The sequence below is a fragment of the Corapipo altera genome, unplaced genomic scaffold (assembly GCF_003945725.1).
Source record: "Corapipo altera isolate COAL_440 unplaced genomic scaffold, ASM394572v1 59, whole genome shotgun sequence".
In the NCBI taxonomy this organism is placed as follows: Eukaryota; Metazoa; Chordata; class Aves; order Passeriformes; family Pipridae; genus Corapipo; species Corapipo altera.
This window is the reverse complement of record NW_020884917.1, coordinates 5,292,509-5,308,709: the sequence shown is the minus strand read 5'-3', so window position 1 is coordinate 5,308,709 and position 16,201 is coordinate 5,292,509. Positions and strand designations below refer to the sequence as shown.

Here is a 16,201-nt window from a genome sequence, read left to right as displayed (position 1 = left end):
TAACATTTTTAGGCTCAGTTTTCTGTAGCTTTAAAAAGTAAGATGCATGAAAAGACTTACAATTATTATGGTGACAGTCCTATGCTTTAGAAAGTGATTATGCTACTTAAAGCTCCTGTCCAGAAAAAGTCCCCAACCAAAAAAACCCTTCAGGACCTGAAACCTCAACTCTGGAAGTGAATTTGTGGCTTATTTTTCTGTTTCTAAAGTTTAATAAAATAATAATTTTACAACACTGTCACAACTGGCTTTCTGATTCATTAGTTTGAAAAGCTGAACCACATTTGCATCCAGGAAATGAGAGAGCAGGTGCTGCACCAGATTAGGCATCAAATCAGTTATGAAGATCCTGGTCATTAAAAAAAAAGTCTTGTTAAAGTAATGGCTAGTAGAGCTAAACACCGCTTTACTCCATGATAATTGTTTAAGAATCTTCCAGTGAAAGGGATTACGGCACAGATCATTTCCATATGCAGTGAAATTCAATAGTGTAAATATCCCTCTCTATTTCTTAGGAGACTGTGAACTCCATTGCTACAGTGTTGTGAACGAAAACTTAAAACTTTTATCTTGAGTTGAAATTGTTCCTGCTGTCATTGCAGGTTTTAGGTCAGACAAAGGATGAAAACCAAAACCCCTGTTAACTGCAGCAGGGATTTCCCTTTAATTCTCCTGTGTCAGAATTTCCTTTTTTAACACAATTTTCACTTTTTTAAAAATAAAACTACCTTCCATTTAAAAAATTATATATAATTTGGCATACTTATTTTAGCCACAGAAGACTTGAAATGCAGCTCTCCTGGAGAGCCATGAAGCACAAACATGGATTATCAAAGAAATCACAGAAATTCTCATTTATCTGAAGTCCATGAATGCTTATGCTGTAAGAAGTGGATTTCTTTTGTTAAGAGTAATGTTTCTGAGTCTATTTGTATTCTCTACAGCAGAATTGAAAGGTGCTTGGGGAAATGTGGGGTTTTTTCAGATGCTCACTGAATTAAACAGCTACCACTTATTATTAGCATGTGTTGGAAAGCATGGCTGCCTTTCTGCTGGCATCCCTCCTGTCAGGAAGGCAACACATTTGAAACTTGCTCTGAATATTTTATTAGCTTTAGGGAATGACATAGGGAGAACAGGAAACACTGGGTTCTCTTCTGCCACAAAGTGCAGACACTAGCTATTTCTTCCTCACCTCACTCACAGCAGTGATGATGATGGGCTACAGGAGAGTCTATGTATAAAATATGCAGCAATTATTCTGAGAGGAAATTAAACAGTGTCAGAAAAATGCAACCAGATGCAACAGATAGCTTGATAACAGGGATTTAAAGGTTCTCTGCACAAGCTTTCTAAATCCTTGGAATTTTATTTTAGAAGCTACTCAAAGTACAGGAACACTGCTGGTAGTGTAAGCTGTCTTCAGTTCCAAGAGGGACACAATTTGTCAGTTCATTCATTTGGAAGCAGTTATCGCAGTTTCTCAACCTGTTGCCCATAGTGCACATACAGCTAACATCTGAAAATGAACAACCATGTAATTTTCCTTAGTGTAATTTTATTGCCATAGGAACCAGGAGGCAGACAAGAGAAAGCTTTAGGAAAGTGCAATGGCACCGTTATTTGTGGTTTATGCTGTGTAGTCATCCACAGGAAGTTGTCAATTAGCTTGAGTCCTCTTCCCTTGTTTTAGCACTAGCTTGTGTGATGCTTGAAAAGGTAATAATCTGCATCAAAGAGGTTTTGTTCTTCTGTTTACAGGTCTTTATACTAACAGTTGCATCAACATCACGTTCTGCAGTTTGAACTCTTAGGAATTTCCTCATGCATACAACAAAGATTTAAACCTACTGGCTCTACAGTAACAGCTTTTAACTATCTCGGCTACACAGCAATTAGACTGTGGCTAAATACATATGGATACCAGAAGCTTTAAGTGTAGTTTAATACAGCATCAAGCAGCATGATTACTGCTGCCCACAGAAGCAGGGTAGTACATGTGGATTTTCAAGTGCAGCCCATTTTAAAGTAATTGTGTTAAAAATTTCAGCTTGATGTGATGTCAAATTCTTTGCCTCCTAAGATGCTGTCACTAGTGAATAAATGAAAAAACAATTTAAATTCTATTATTCTTTACCTCAGTAACATAGTGGCTTACCATAGACTTGGAAAATTAAAAGTCCCTTGAAGTGTGTCTCTGTGTGTGGGAGGGAAGGGGACTTACTTGTTTTGTCCTTGTTAAAATCCTATTGTAGCTGCAATGTAGAAATGGGCTAATACAGGTCACACTGAATTGCAGTGATGTCCCTATTCACATGTCCATCTGGCACCCTGGAGACTATTATTGCCATCCCAGTATCTCACCTGCAAAAGCTCTGACCCGGCGTGCCTGTGGGTGAACCGTGTTGGCCAGTTCTGGAAAGTGTAAGCCCTTTCAAGAAAGAAAGGAGGGAGTCCCAGATTCTGTTGAATTTGCAAACTGCCATCACTACTTGAACCACGACTGATACATTAATGAAATTAATTCAACTTATTATCTTTCTTTTATAGGGAAAAAAGGCATAACTTTAATACATTCTCCACAATCCTGTCACGGTTATCTGGAAAAAATGAATACTCAGAATTAAGCAATTTGAAGAATTAATTTCAATATGTGAAAATTAGGTCTCTGGTAGAATTTGAAGGTGTAACTTTTTCACTGTCAAAAAAATAATACTGACATCCAATGAACAGTATAGCCTAGAGATTTCTTTGTCAGAGAGCAGGTCAAATGGTGAGCTGATGGTTTTAACTGAAGTTCATGTCATGGAAAGCCTTGAAGTTATGGTAACAAGCCCGTGCTTCTCCAGAAGAAAAAGAATAACACAGAACTCACATTCTGCGAGACTCTGGAAAAATTTGAGGCTGCGTAAGAATTCCTGTTTCATGTGTAAGGTTACTTTTGAGAAATACCTTTTTCTGTCTTTTTAGGGAGTGGGATGGTAATTTTTTTCAGCTCTTTGTTAAAACCCCATTCTATCTCCAATCCAGAAATCAGCTAATGGAGGTATGTCCAGCTGGCCCTACACAGACCACAGTTTGTAGCTCAGCATCTCAACTGCTCAATTTTTATCCTGTTAAAGGGGGACAGAGAAGCTCTTATTTTAATAGCAGTGGTGTCAGCGGTACTAAAAATTTTACTCTGGAACTGTACTGGTATGACCCCTTTTAGCCACAAAGTTATGTTCTTGAGTACAAATGTTTACATTAATAGTTCAGAACAGCAACATGCAACAGCCACAGATCAATGAACAAAGGTCAGTGGAATTCACCTGTGATTTTACTGCAGAAGACACTGATGAAATTTAAAATTCAGGACATGCACTAAGCAAACCCCCAATATGGTTATGGTTTGAAACCCACACAGAGCTGGTGAAGCAAAATGAAGGATTATTATTTGGCTCAACACACTTCCTAGGCCCCACTGCTCTGGAATGGCAAGGGTAGAGGTAACCCCTAGGAGAGGAAAGGTACCTTGATGGCCTGGTCTTGCACCAAGCATCTGCACAACTGTCTCTAGCCCTAGTCAAAGGTTTCCTAGTGTCATCAAGGAAGCAATGGGGATGAGACAAAGCTCTTTTTGCCAGATCTAAAATGCCTTAAAGGGAAGACCTAGATGTGAGGTCTAACGCTCCAGAGCTAGTAATTTTGTAAAAGTAAATTCAGAAGTCCAGGTTGAGAGTGTTCTTAAATTCCAAGTCAGCAAAGCACACATTTCAGTGAAAATGGCAGAAAATGAAAATGACTCACTTTGTGCCTAGTTATATACAGATGAAAAGTTACTTTAGGCAAAAAAATTTGATTGTGAATTAATGACTGAATACTGGAACTGTACTACTGCTGAGCATAACTGATTTCTTTCATTTCTTGTGCTATAAAAAGTTGTTTGAGACATCTCAAATGATAAAAAAGTTTATCTAGTTACCTATATCAATTGGTACACAAGTTTCTGAAAGCCTGAGACATGAAAATCATTACATGATTCTTCACCAATCAGTGTAGGCAGTCCTCCCTTTTTTCCCCAGTTCCAAGGAGCTAGGAGGAAGGCAAGCACCAAGATTTGGGGAAAGGAGAACAGTCTTTACTCTTGAGAGTTTTGGAAAATTTTTTAAGAACAAGTTTAATTAATTTGCAAGACAGTCTTGGCTCATATATGAACTTGAATTCAGAGCAATAGCTAGGCAGAGCAGTTAACTGCAGTGTTGGAAAAAAGCACTGACAGACTAAGGGATGATACAATTTTCAAACTGTTACATTAGATACTTACACATCTCAGTTGCATGAGTGAATCCTCTGACTTCAGTGAGATTACTCAGAAGCACAACTTGAAGCCCAAACTGACTATGAAAAAATTTTCTTTAGAAGGAAGCTGAACAGCTGCTTGTAGAATTTCCATATAATTAATGCATGTTTCAAATGCTCCCCCTCAGATGTCTAATTACACAATTTATATAAACTCAAGAGCACATAAAGATACCCTTAACAGGAAAAGGAAAACAACCTGACTACAAAAGTAGTTATCCATTCTGCTCTCCAGAAGCATTTTCCCCGGCAAGTGTTCCCAGCTCTGACATTAGCAATAATGAATTGAGATGCAGCATTTTCCTAATTCTAAAGAGGAGCTTGATATGAACTTTTAAAATCCCATTTTAATTGTAATTTCAATATTCTAAATTATTTAACAGTTTCAATATAAAATAGTGTGTACTAAGTGCCAGAGAAGAATGAATATTCCATATTATAAAGCTGCAATGGAACCTCAAACCTGAACTTGGAACTATTCTAGTACAACTTGGGGTAACTACCCACCCAGTGTGTTGCTCCATTACACATGTATTCATCTGATTTAAGTTATGTTACTGTGATATCAGCACAGAGTAGTAGCAATGCAGTTCAATGTTAAATACAGGAGCAAAGAGCAACAAATGAATTAATTTTTGCTGGAGGAGTTAGTCAAGAGTTATACAAGTCCTTTACAACAACTGAATAGAAAGTCAAATGGACTTGATGGAGAAACACAATGCAAGCAGAACAGAATGGAAAAGTATACCCATCCAAACTTCTGAAAAAGGAGCTAAATTACTTACCTTAAAATCTAAGTCTGTTGAAGAAAGAGCAATGCCCATATTCTTAGTACGTTCATTACAGAAGAATCCCTTCATTAACAAGACATAGGCACTATTTTGTTTCATGGGCTCATGAAGAAAGGATGCATTTGTGCTTTACTTTTTATCATCAAATACTATTTCCAGAGTCATAGTGTTACTATGAAGTAGCTTCATTAATAAATGAGGAAGTGATATATTTTCTCTTTGTTAGAAACATGTGGGGAAAAAGAATGTTTGCCATATGGTAAAAAGGAAAAAAACCTGGTGAGGAAGTAAGTGCTTAAGCTTTCTGGGTATCGCAGCACAAAAGGCAAAGCTTAAATTGGCTTTAAGTACATTATATTTATAGTTCTGAAATTGTGTTCATGCATTTTACAGCTATTCAACAATGACATTTAAAAATTTTACTGTAATTGTAGAATTTCTCCTAGAAGCCAGAAAGGTGAATAATTTTTAAGTTTTTGGTGTGGATTCTTGACCAAGTGATTGGAGTCTTTAGCAGTGTGATATAATTGTTGGATCATATCCTGAAGTGTACTGGAGCAGCAGCTTAACAGATGCCATTGTAGAAGGTCTGCATTGATTAAACAGTGCTTCAAGAATATTTCCTCAAGTCTTTCTGGAACATTTATCTTCACTGATGTCTGACACCTGGTTCCAGGAGTTAAGAATTATTACCAGAGGAGGCTGGCTTTGATCCCTGGGCCAACTGCAAAGCCAAAGTGGCAAAATGTACCTTTGCAATGTGCAAAGGCAGCTGATACTGCCCACTGTGTAAGCAGTCCCACCTCTTAACAGACTCCCTCCTGTCAGGAATCCTTTACCTTTCCTTTCTCCTTTCCAAACCCAGACTGTTCTCATATCTGTGAACACATCAGAGCTTTAGTGTCTTGAATAAAATCATATTTGTTTCTCCAAGATCACCAAACATTGCAAAAAATAAATTGCATTCAATCACATGGGAAATAGCAATAAAAAAAAAGGTGACTTGGTTAAGCAGACTGCAACTTTTTTTTTTTTTGTGAGCTTTACAGCACCTGACAAGGTTTAAAAAAAAAAAAAGAAAGAAAACTTTATACTTCACTTTTCACAATTGACATCAATTAACTGATATATAAATTCTAAAGACTATCTGCAACTTGTCATCTCAGTTTTGCTGGTACCTATTACAGATAATGATACTGACAGCTGCCATTTAAGGCACAGTTCTTTTGATTCTGGGATAAAGGTTTAACCATTCTTGATATCCAGAAGGCATTATGTTCTCAGTTCTCTGAGCAGCCATTTTGGATATAATACTAAAACAACAGGGTCAGCTGGGGGAAAACACAGGTGATGTACTTTAGATGCATGGATCTTCCATGTAAAGACAAGGTCTAAAAAACCAACTCCTTGTTTTCCACTTCAGTATAAAAATATAGCATGTGCACACACAAAACAGTTCTCCTGGCAATGATTCCTGCCATAAGTAAAAATAAAAAATAATTGGAAAATATTGTACATTAAAAAAAAAAAGCCATGCATGTACTAATGTCAACAGTATAACAAAACCTCTATTCTAACAGGTGAACCCACAGAGAACATTTCCAGTTATTTTATCTTGATGTTTTATGTACTCCTTAGACTTAAACTGCCACTGCACAGACTTGTTACTATAATCCAAAAATGTCTAATATTGATTCAACTATATTTTTTTAAACACAAAAGCAAATGATTACAGAATTAAGTTTGTGACTCAAGAGTTGGTTCAACAAATTAAACTTTCCAAAAGCAATACATTTGTTTCCTGAGATGGCTAAAAGTCACGTTTCAACTTCACGTTACACTGCAATTAACAAAAATCACTATGCACAAAACCGCAGGTTAACTACAGCATACAAGCACATTTACAAAAGTCACCTAATTTCAATAGTACTATTTGTGTTAATGTGTACACCTTAACAAGAGTCCTAAAATAATCTTTACACATTACAAAACAAGAATTTACAAAACTTTATTTTATTTCCAAGTTACTTCATTCTAAAAATGTTGAAACATAAAAAAATACCACTTCCTAAAGTACTTTACAATAAAAGGCTAACAATCTGGCATGGAAGAGGTAAGTATAAGGAAACCTGTTTTAACAGTCACATATCAGTCGCTGGTGATTAAAGAACACTTTGTTCTTCAAAGCTGGTAGGCACTTCCACATAGCCAGAAATGTAAGGTTTCCTACCACTCCTTTTCTGTCCCATACATAAAAATATCCAATGCAATAAAAAAAAAGTAGGATAAAAGGGTGGACATATGTTCAAATAAAAGCATTATCTAAGGTCTTGATTACTGTTCATCTTGTGTAAGTGCTAAGATTTTGTCCCAAAGTTTTCCTGACAAGATGGAGTTATTTGGCCTTTAAAAGTGTTAGCTGAAATACCTCCCTTTTTTACCAGTACATGTTGTTTGCTCACTGCTGTATTGCTGGTTTATGTCTGTAACAGAAACTGGCTCTAGGCCAGCCCATGGGTCCTCAAGCATTGAAGGTCTGTAATAGTTTTCCACATCATTAGACACTCTTTTCTCTCTGCCATGCGCTGTACCAAATGGAGTAGATGTCCTGGGTGATCCCTTTGGAAGAAAACCATCAGGTAAAGAAACATTCAATAGACTAATTCAAACTTAAAAAAAAAAAATAAATGTTTCTTTCTACCACAGTAAAGCTTTGAAGCTGATTATTAATGATCATTACTATGCCTCACTTGTATCTTTCTCAGAAAATATTAACTTTATTATTCTTTTAATTACAGCTGATGATTTACCAAAATAAGAAAAAAGCCCCACAACAGATTTCTCCGAAATACTTGTTTACATCACTCTGGCACACAGCTACAGAAAAGCTCCTCATGCTGTTCTTCATAAGCTGCCTAAGTCAACGACATGTCTAACAAAAGCTGAATAACAAAACAGGGAGTTACAGGCTGAGGAAGAGCTGACAATATTAACAAGAGCAGAAGTCATATATTAAGTACTTACAGATTGAACAAAGTGTTGTTTAATGCAAATAGCTACAAATGACCCAAAGAACTCACTGAGAACAAAACACATTTCATTCAAACCAGTATTCTGTGAAATTTGAGAACAGATAGTTTTATTTTATGTACAATCTGAATGGTAATCAGTGATTAAGCAGATACTGACTTTCACATGGAACTTTTGATTTTTTTTTTTTTTTTTAAGATCAAGGATCACTACAATTGCTTGGGTAAAGCTGCTACAAGTCTGCAACTTAAAGAGAGCTATGACATAAAGGAATGCCTATAACCATTTTCTCCTGTTAGCATCATCCATTGTTCTTCAGATTCACTTCCCTAAAAAGTGAGGTTTTGTTTAAAGCTGTATTAATTAAATTAATTTTGTTTTTACCAAAGTTAAACAACGCATATTACAGGTACACAATAGTCTCTAAACATGCCCATTGCATTCTGTATGATTAGAACAACAGGACTCCTCGAGGCTGTATCAAACTTTGGGAAGCACAGTAAAACCCCATGATTATGGGCTGCTTCCCCCTCCTACCCTTCCCAAGCCCTGACTTTTTGGACCAGCAGTGATGGTATTTGAATTTGACTAATAAGCCCTTACAGAATCTACATAAATAGATCACATGAAACAATTTTTGGGTAAAACTGAGAAATGGTGCTGTACAGTGAAGCCCCCTGTGTTTAGCCAGAAGAACAGATTTCCCTCAAACAGCTTGAACCTATTTCTGCTCATGTGCTGTGGCAGGAACATGTTAATTTGGTTCCAGCAAGAACTCTTCTAGAACTCCTAAAGCTTAATGACAATGCATACATGACCAAATGTGGGAACATCCATGTCTTATTTACAGGGCACTTGTTTCTAATGATCCTTTGTAGTCAGATTATGTAGCTTAGATGATTATCTCAAAACAGAAGAATTACTTTATTGCATCAAACCCTACAAGGATCAGAGAGAATCACCTCAGACTACATCTAAAAAACTTTCTAAGGGACATGGTCTGAAGTTGATATGCACTAGCAAAAGTAACATTTACGTTAAGCCCTTACATTTAGTAGTAAAGCAGTAGTACACAGGGCATTCTGTCTGAAAAAAACACAAAACTTCACCATCTCTAAACCAGCATATTTAAGGAAGACCCAGTAACTTTGACATTGTATAACAGTTTGAGTGTGGAGCTTATTTAATGCTATATCTGACCTGCAGAACACAAAGCTCAGCTGACATAATGATCTGAAGTATTCAGTGAAGGAACAAAATAATCCAGTGGTAAGGCTCGTTTGTATGGGTTTATTTAATAATATTAAATTTCACTACAATATATGCAGGCCATCAGTAACACTGACATTTTTAGCATGTCTGAAATCTAGGAAATGTATTATTATGTAATACAAGATTGACAGACTTTAGTAAGTGTTAACTTTAAGCATGTAGATTATTTAAGTCTAGAATGCTAGTCAACATATGCTTTTTTCCCCTCTGTATTTTTTTAGGCCTGTGGAAAAGGGAAATTGCCCTACCTGTAGAAATTAAACCATTCTGTCCAAAAGACACTGTTTGACGCCAAAGATACCTTAAAAAACTTTTCTCTTTTGCTGTCACTGATGCCAACAGCCTTTTCTCACTTAACTTTCCTTAAAGAAACAGTCAATCTGTTCTCAATACTTTTTCTCCAGATATAAAGTCTCTCTCTAGAGTAGAAAACAACATCTTTTAGTGCTACTCACTAACACCTTACTGAGCTGAGTAACACTGCCTTGAAAATGGGGACAGTTACTGCCTTTATCAGCTTTCTTCATCTGATGTCATTACAGCTGCTGGCATACACAGAAAACATGAAAATCACAACTGTACCATTTCAAAAGGTTGGGGTTTGGGGTTTTTTTTCCACTTTTTGTAATAATCTTTGATCCACACCACTAACAAGCTACTGCTACCAGCTAGTTCACTAATTCCTGCTGAGTGTAGAAAAGGAAACATTACCACTAAGTGAATTCTAAGAGTAGATACTCAAGAATTACAACAAACACAGAATCAGAGAATGGTTTGGGTTGGAAGGGACCTTTAAGATCATCTAGTTCCAACCCTCCCTCAGAGGGCAGGGACACCTTCCACTAGACCAGGTTGCTCAAAGCCCCATCCAGCCTGGCCTTGAACACTTCCAGGGATGGGGCATCCACAACTTCTCTGGGCAACCTGTTCCAGTGTCTCATCACCCTCAAAGTAAAGAACTTCTTCCTAATATCCAATGTAAATCCATTCTCTTTCAGTTTAAAGTCATTCCTCCTTGTCCTGTCACTACAGGCCCTTGTTTTTGATGCCTTAAGCCCCTAATGGTTTTTTATTTTTCTAATATTGGTAAGCCTTGTAAGTTTTATAGGTAGACTCTAAAAGCAGCATCCCTTGTCCCTATCCCTTTCTCTCTAGCACCCTTGTTTATACATTCCTTAACCCTCTTACCCCATTCTATCCTCCCTATATCACTCATAGCCCCAAATCTAATAGAAATGTTTAGACTTTTGTCAAGGCAAGGCCTAGACAGTTGACAGAACAGCATATCTGGGCCTAAACCACAGAATAGGTCAAGAATTAGGTAACTATGTACCCTTTGTGCTCTGATGATGATGATGATGAAGATGGGATGAACGGGGGGTCCCGAAATGCACCCCAGACCCATTTTCAGGGGGTGGACCCAGGGCGGACCAGGGTAAAGGCCACAGGGTGGACACATCTGGGATTGGATGGATGATATTATAAAATGTAACCTCTCGGGCACAGGGGTGCGCGTCTTGTAACATCTTCTGCCTTGGCAAATAAACCCTTTCTTATCTCACCCCTAATTAGCTGCTCCGGAGATTTTTTCAGCACCACAAATCCCACAGCAACATTTTCATGACTGTGTTTTCATAATATATAAAGCAGATGCATGTCTGTGGAAAGACCAGAAAGTGCTGTAAACTATTGGCCACATAAAGGTTGTCACCCATTTCAGAAAAAACAAGCTCTCTATGTTTTCCTTTGTGTTTTCTGCTCATTTCAAAAAATGAATGTCTGCAAGCACAAAATGAGCACAGAATGCCAATGACATGACATTAATGGAACACTGAAGTAAACATAAACTGTCTTTTGGATTTTCTGATGAGATTTTAAAGGACCACTTAAGACTTCCTTCTCAAAAGTGACCACAGCATCACAGATTTCAAAAGCACTAGTTCTCTTAACATCAGCACTTACAGAAGAGAGGGGGACAATACACATGGCTCACAAAGAAATCTGATGCTTCAAAAATGCAAAAAGGCCTTCTACCTGAATCTGTTCATGGCCTCATGGAGAGATTCTTGTCCACACCAAAGAAAATGAGGACTTGGGGTTTATAAGACTTCCTCCCTCTATGATTGCCTCCACTGCATCCCCCCAGGAAAAACAGCCCTTGTGGATTCTCATAAAAGCAGACAGACATTACTTCAGCCATAGCAGAGCTACAGACATACAATATCCTTTGAGGCTTTCAAAGCATCACCATCAGGCCAATGCTCCTAAACTACTCACAAAATCTACAGAAGGAAAGGGGAGAAGGGAAAATGTTGTGACAAGCTGAGACTGGATTCAGACTTCTACCTTCTTTATACTGGGTTTCCTACATCACAAATGAGCCTATGGGACTGTTCCTGTCCACGGGTCCTGACAAGAAACAGTTCTGACTAAAACTAGGGATAAAAGGATTCCTGCATATTCTTCTGCTCAATTACTTTAAGGTAGGCTTTGAAAAAGCCACTTAATTGAACAGCCAAAGAGTGATCTTTTGAAGGGAAATTAGACATCGAAGACATAAACTGTCCCTCCAGAATCTGCAGCAGAAATACCACATCCTTGGCCTTTTCCACAGGTACAGAGTTTAAGGCATGTATTGGCTTTCACACCAGGAGAGTCTTTGCTGTTTTGCTGAAGAACATGTACAAAGCTCAGAATGATCCCCTTCCACCAAATAAGAGATTCCTGTAAGATAGCTAACTGCCTCACAAAAAAGTAACAAAGTACTATTTCTGAATGGAAATACGACAATGCAGTGCAGGCACATTAACATTTTACTAATCTCTATTAAGATTTGACTTCATTATCACACTCTAATCCCTGAAGTGTCAGTAAGAGCACCTACAAAATTTATCATTGCTTGTACTGCACGTGCCATTTGTTGGACTTTTAAGGCTTCTCTAATAATGCATAAAGCCAGTTACGTACATAAAGTTGGCATCATCCCTATGTGCACTGCCAGTCACATGCCACAACTAACCCACCTGGAAAAAAAGCAAAACCCGCAGAACCCGTTGGGAGTGACTGTCAGGAAAACTACTTTACACAAACAGAAGCTTTCAGTGTCCAATGCAAAGACTTCAAAATGATAGTCTATTATCCCAACAGGTGCTCCAATTTCTGCTTAAAGGAGCCTCAGCTTAATTCTCTTTAATAAGCACTCCTGTTCTCTAGCCCTGTCCCAGGAAGCTCTGGGTGTGGACAGGGAAGCTCCCATGATTTAACAATACAGGCAAACTAAAAGCACATAGTGCTTTACCATTGCATCGAAGAAAACTCATCAAAGGGAGGCACGTACAGGAAAAAGAGGCGTTTGCTGCAGTTTTGGGCGGTGCTCAATTCTCTCTGTACCTTCACATGCCAGAATATGAAAAAGAAAAGTTGCACTTTCATCAGCCCTTGTGTCTTCACAACAGGCCAGGCCCGGGGCCTGTTCCCTTTCCTCATCTTACAGCTGCCTGAGCTGTGTTCTCTCCGTCCTCTCTGCTGCGGGGGGGAGGGAACACTGATGTTGCCCAGTGCGGTGCAAGCGCCGCTCTTCGCTGAAAATCGTGCTGGAGCGGGTGGATGCTGCGCTCAGCGTGCTCTCCCTAGCGGGCTTTAAAGCGGCAGCAGCTCCCTCCCTCCCTCCCTCCCCGTGTCCCTCTCCGCCTTGCCCCATACCTGGAAGTGCCTCTGGAAGCCCCCGGGCGAGCGCTTGTGCTGCGACGGCAGGTGCAGGGGCGCCCCGGCCGCGGACGCGCCGCCGTAGGGAGCCGGGTACCGGGGGCTGACGCTCTGCTGCCTGCGCGGTGTCTGCGCCCCCGGCGAGGGGCTCCCGAAGCGCCCCTGGAACCCGGGCCCGCGGGGCGAGAGGCCGCCGCCGTACGGGCCGGGCCGGGCCCCGTAGGGCGGCGTGTGGTGGGGGCTCCCGTAGCCCCGCGGGGAGGGCGGCAGGGGCCCTCCGCCGGAGGGGGGGCTCCGGAAGCCGCCGCCCGCGTAGGGAGGCGTGGGCGCGCGGAACCCTGGCCGGTACATGGCCAGGAAGAGACAGGCCGGGAATGGCAGCGCCGGGAATGGAACCTGCGCAATGGCAGCGCCGCGCGTACTCCTTTTCCTTCCCCACGCCTTTTCCCCGCCAGGCGGCCCGAAGGTTCCGGCCTCCAAACGTTCCGGGCCGGGGAAGGCGAGGCGCCGTCCATCCCACCTGGAAGTGGGAGAGTGGGAGTTCGGCCCGTTCAGCCTCGCATAGTGATCTGTCACGCCGACCCTGAGTAATTCTGTGCGTTTTCCAGATCAAGAGGAATAATCTGGAGTAAGAGAGTCTCAGGAGACGCGTAGAAGCCGCGCCTGGTAACTCAGGCGGTGAAAGCCCTGGGTGCTGTGAGGGAACACTCGCGGTTCCACAGCTACAGTGAACAACAACGAAATGATCTGTTGTACAGCAAAGAGAGTACCTCACACTTCATGGCAGTTCAGATATGCTTATTTGTGCGCCTTTGTTATGCTGTCTTATAACATCTGAGCCTGCAAATAACTACGCGCGCTAGGGCAGTCCCAGTTGACAATACATACTGTGACGTATTTAAAGAGCACTTTAATGGAAAGGGTTTGCTTTACAGTCAGTTCGAACTGCCAGCAATTCAGTGGAGTAGTAGCTCAGGCAACGATTCACTCACACAAACTCGTGGCAAAAGGTGCTCTTGGAGGAGAACCTCATATTTAGCAGCAATTAAACAGTGTTATTACCATTCCCGCTCTGTTCTCAGGTATACTAATGCAAATCCTCAAGAACTCTCTACAAAAAAATAATAAAGACTTTTTTTTTTTTATTTCTATCAACACTACTTGGTTTTAGGATATTGTCACATATGAAAATTAAAGAGGGCTTTCAGAACAGCACAGAACACAGGTTAACCATTAAAATAAGCAGAATGTTTCTATGCTTTATAAAGCAGTTTTGCTTTTGTTTGGCTTTAAGTAGTTGTTTGGGGTTTGCTTTGGGTTGACTTTTTTTTTCAATGGCAAGAACTAACTTTATATTCTCAGTGAACTCAGCTCTCCACTACATTAAAAAATTTTCCTGTGCAAAATGAGACAATATCCTTTTAATTCTAGACCTGCTCACTTAAATTTTTTGCTAATCCTTTAGTCTAGAAGACCAATTTTCTATCTGTTACTATTGTGCATGTTTACACAATACAGTTTATCAACATAAGTTACAAATTTGTCTGATTGGTCTCATTCCAAAAAAGGACAGCTTCATTTAATTTAAACCCTTTCCACACCAAACGAATGTAGAAATACATAGTGTTATGTACATTTTGAGTTATACTGGGATAATTCAACTGACTAATTTCCTCTTGTTGACAAATCCAAATTACTTCTAGGATTTTAAGCATCCATATCATACTTTGCATTATGCATAGCATGTCCCGTCAATGAACCTGTAATGTAGAAGACTTTCTGTGTTTTTCCTCAGAATTCTGACATGCAACATTTCTTAAGCCTGTGCTATTCATAATGCTCGTGTTCAAGCTGTCAGAAGTTTCAGCTACTCTTGAGATGCAACTGTTGTCTTATCGTCACATCATATTTCTCATAAATAAATGCTAAAACTGTGTGCAGGCTTTTTTTATCCTGTTACAGAGCAAGAAGACACTACGATGTTCCTATAACAAGTCTTCTACTCTGTCCTAAAATAGGACTAAAAAGAGTCAGACTATACTTCGCTCAGGGACGAATTGCTTTAATGTCAATTCAAGCTAACCCTTCCACAGCCAACTGAAGATACACCTTACAGTGTAAGTAATACTGCACCTTCAGTAAAGAACTGTGATGAAGGATCCACCTGGTGCCAGTGAGCAGATATAATGGCATCCAGTGTGGCTGCCTACCTTAGTAAGTGCCGAAAACCTTTCGGGGGATTGCGGGGGGGGAGCAGGCATTTTACTTTTTATTCCTTCTTGGCAATGTCGCATGTCACAGTCTGCAAGCCGAACTGCAAGTACAAGCTTCCAGAACAGCAGGATTCCTGCTGCAAACATCTGCAAGGCACTTTCCTGCTTTGTAAAGTCCAGCGGGGAGTGCCTTACAGCAGAGAACAGGCGAGCGGAACTGTCCCGCCGATGCAGTGGGCGGGACACTTTAAGGCTGCCCCGGGTGCGGAGGGGAAGGGAAGGGGGCGGTGGCAGCGGCGCCTGCGCCGAGGCGGTCAGTGGTGGCTCCAGCGGTGGTTCCAGTGGCGGAGATGCTGCGCGCCGCGCTGGGAAGAGGGAGCGGGCGTTGCGGCGGGCTCTGGAGGAACCCGTGTTCCGCAGCTGCCGGCGGCAGCGCCAGAGCCCCGAGCGCCGCCTCCGCCTCCTCTGGCAACGGCAGCGGCGGCGGGGCTCGGAGCGGAGGCGCTTCCCCGGCAGGTACCCGTGCCGTGCTGTTCCGTGCCGCGCCGCGCCCTCCTCCTGCTCCTCCTCAGCCCCCCGTCTCTCGCCGCGTTGAGCCCCCCTGCCCGTGTAATCTGCCCGTGGCCCTGGGACAGTGCGGCTGAGGCAGGGGTCGGAGCTGCTTCCCTTCGTGGCGGGGGCAGGCGGGACGGACGCGGGACACCTGCGGGACACCTGCGGGGGCGGGCGGCGGACGGGGGCACTTAGCCACCGCGCTGGTGGCGAGCGCAGCAGCCCTGCAGCAGGGCTCCCAGCGGGATCACCGCGGCCGGACTTTTTGCCCGCGGCCGGACTTTTTGCCCGCGGCCG

At 41.2% G+C, this 16,201-nt stretch overlaps 2 protein-coding genes across 6 annotated transcripts in view; one reads left to right on the top strand and one right to left on the bottom strand.

Moving 5' to 3' along the window:
• Positions 1 to 976: 976 nt before the first annotated feature.
• Positions 977 to 13,860, bottom strand: MPLKIP (M-phase specific PLK1 interacting protein). Its single transcript, XM_027655987.1, has 2 exons — positions 13,137 to 13,860; positions 977 to 7,751 (listed from the first exon to the last, which is right to left on the bottom strand). Exons 1-2 carry the CDS (start codon positions 13,488 to 13,490, stop codon positions 7,548 to 7,550), a joined length of 558 nt encoding a protein of 185 aa, XP_027511788.1. The 5' UTR covers positions 13,491 to 13,860; the 3' UTR covers positions 977 to 7,547.
• A 1,815-nt stretch (positions 13,861 to 15,675) lies between these two features.
• SUGCT (succinyl-CoA:glutarate-CoA transferase) overlaps positions 15,676 to 16,201 on the top strand; it is a 313,399-nt gene continuing 312,873 nt past the window's right edge. For all 5 annotated transcript variants that reach the window (XM_027655985.1, XM_027655984.1, XM_027655986.1 and 2 more), the window contains exon 1: positions 15,676 to 15,868. In XM_027655985.1, coding sequence (XP_027511786.1) covers positions 15,703 to 15,868 — 166 coding nt within the window. In that variant the 5' untranslated portion in view covers positions 15,676 to 15,702. The remainder of the gene's footprint in view (positions 15,869 to 16,201) is intronic.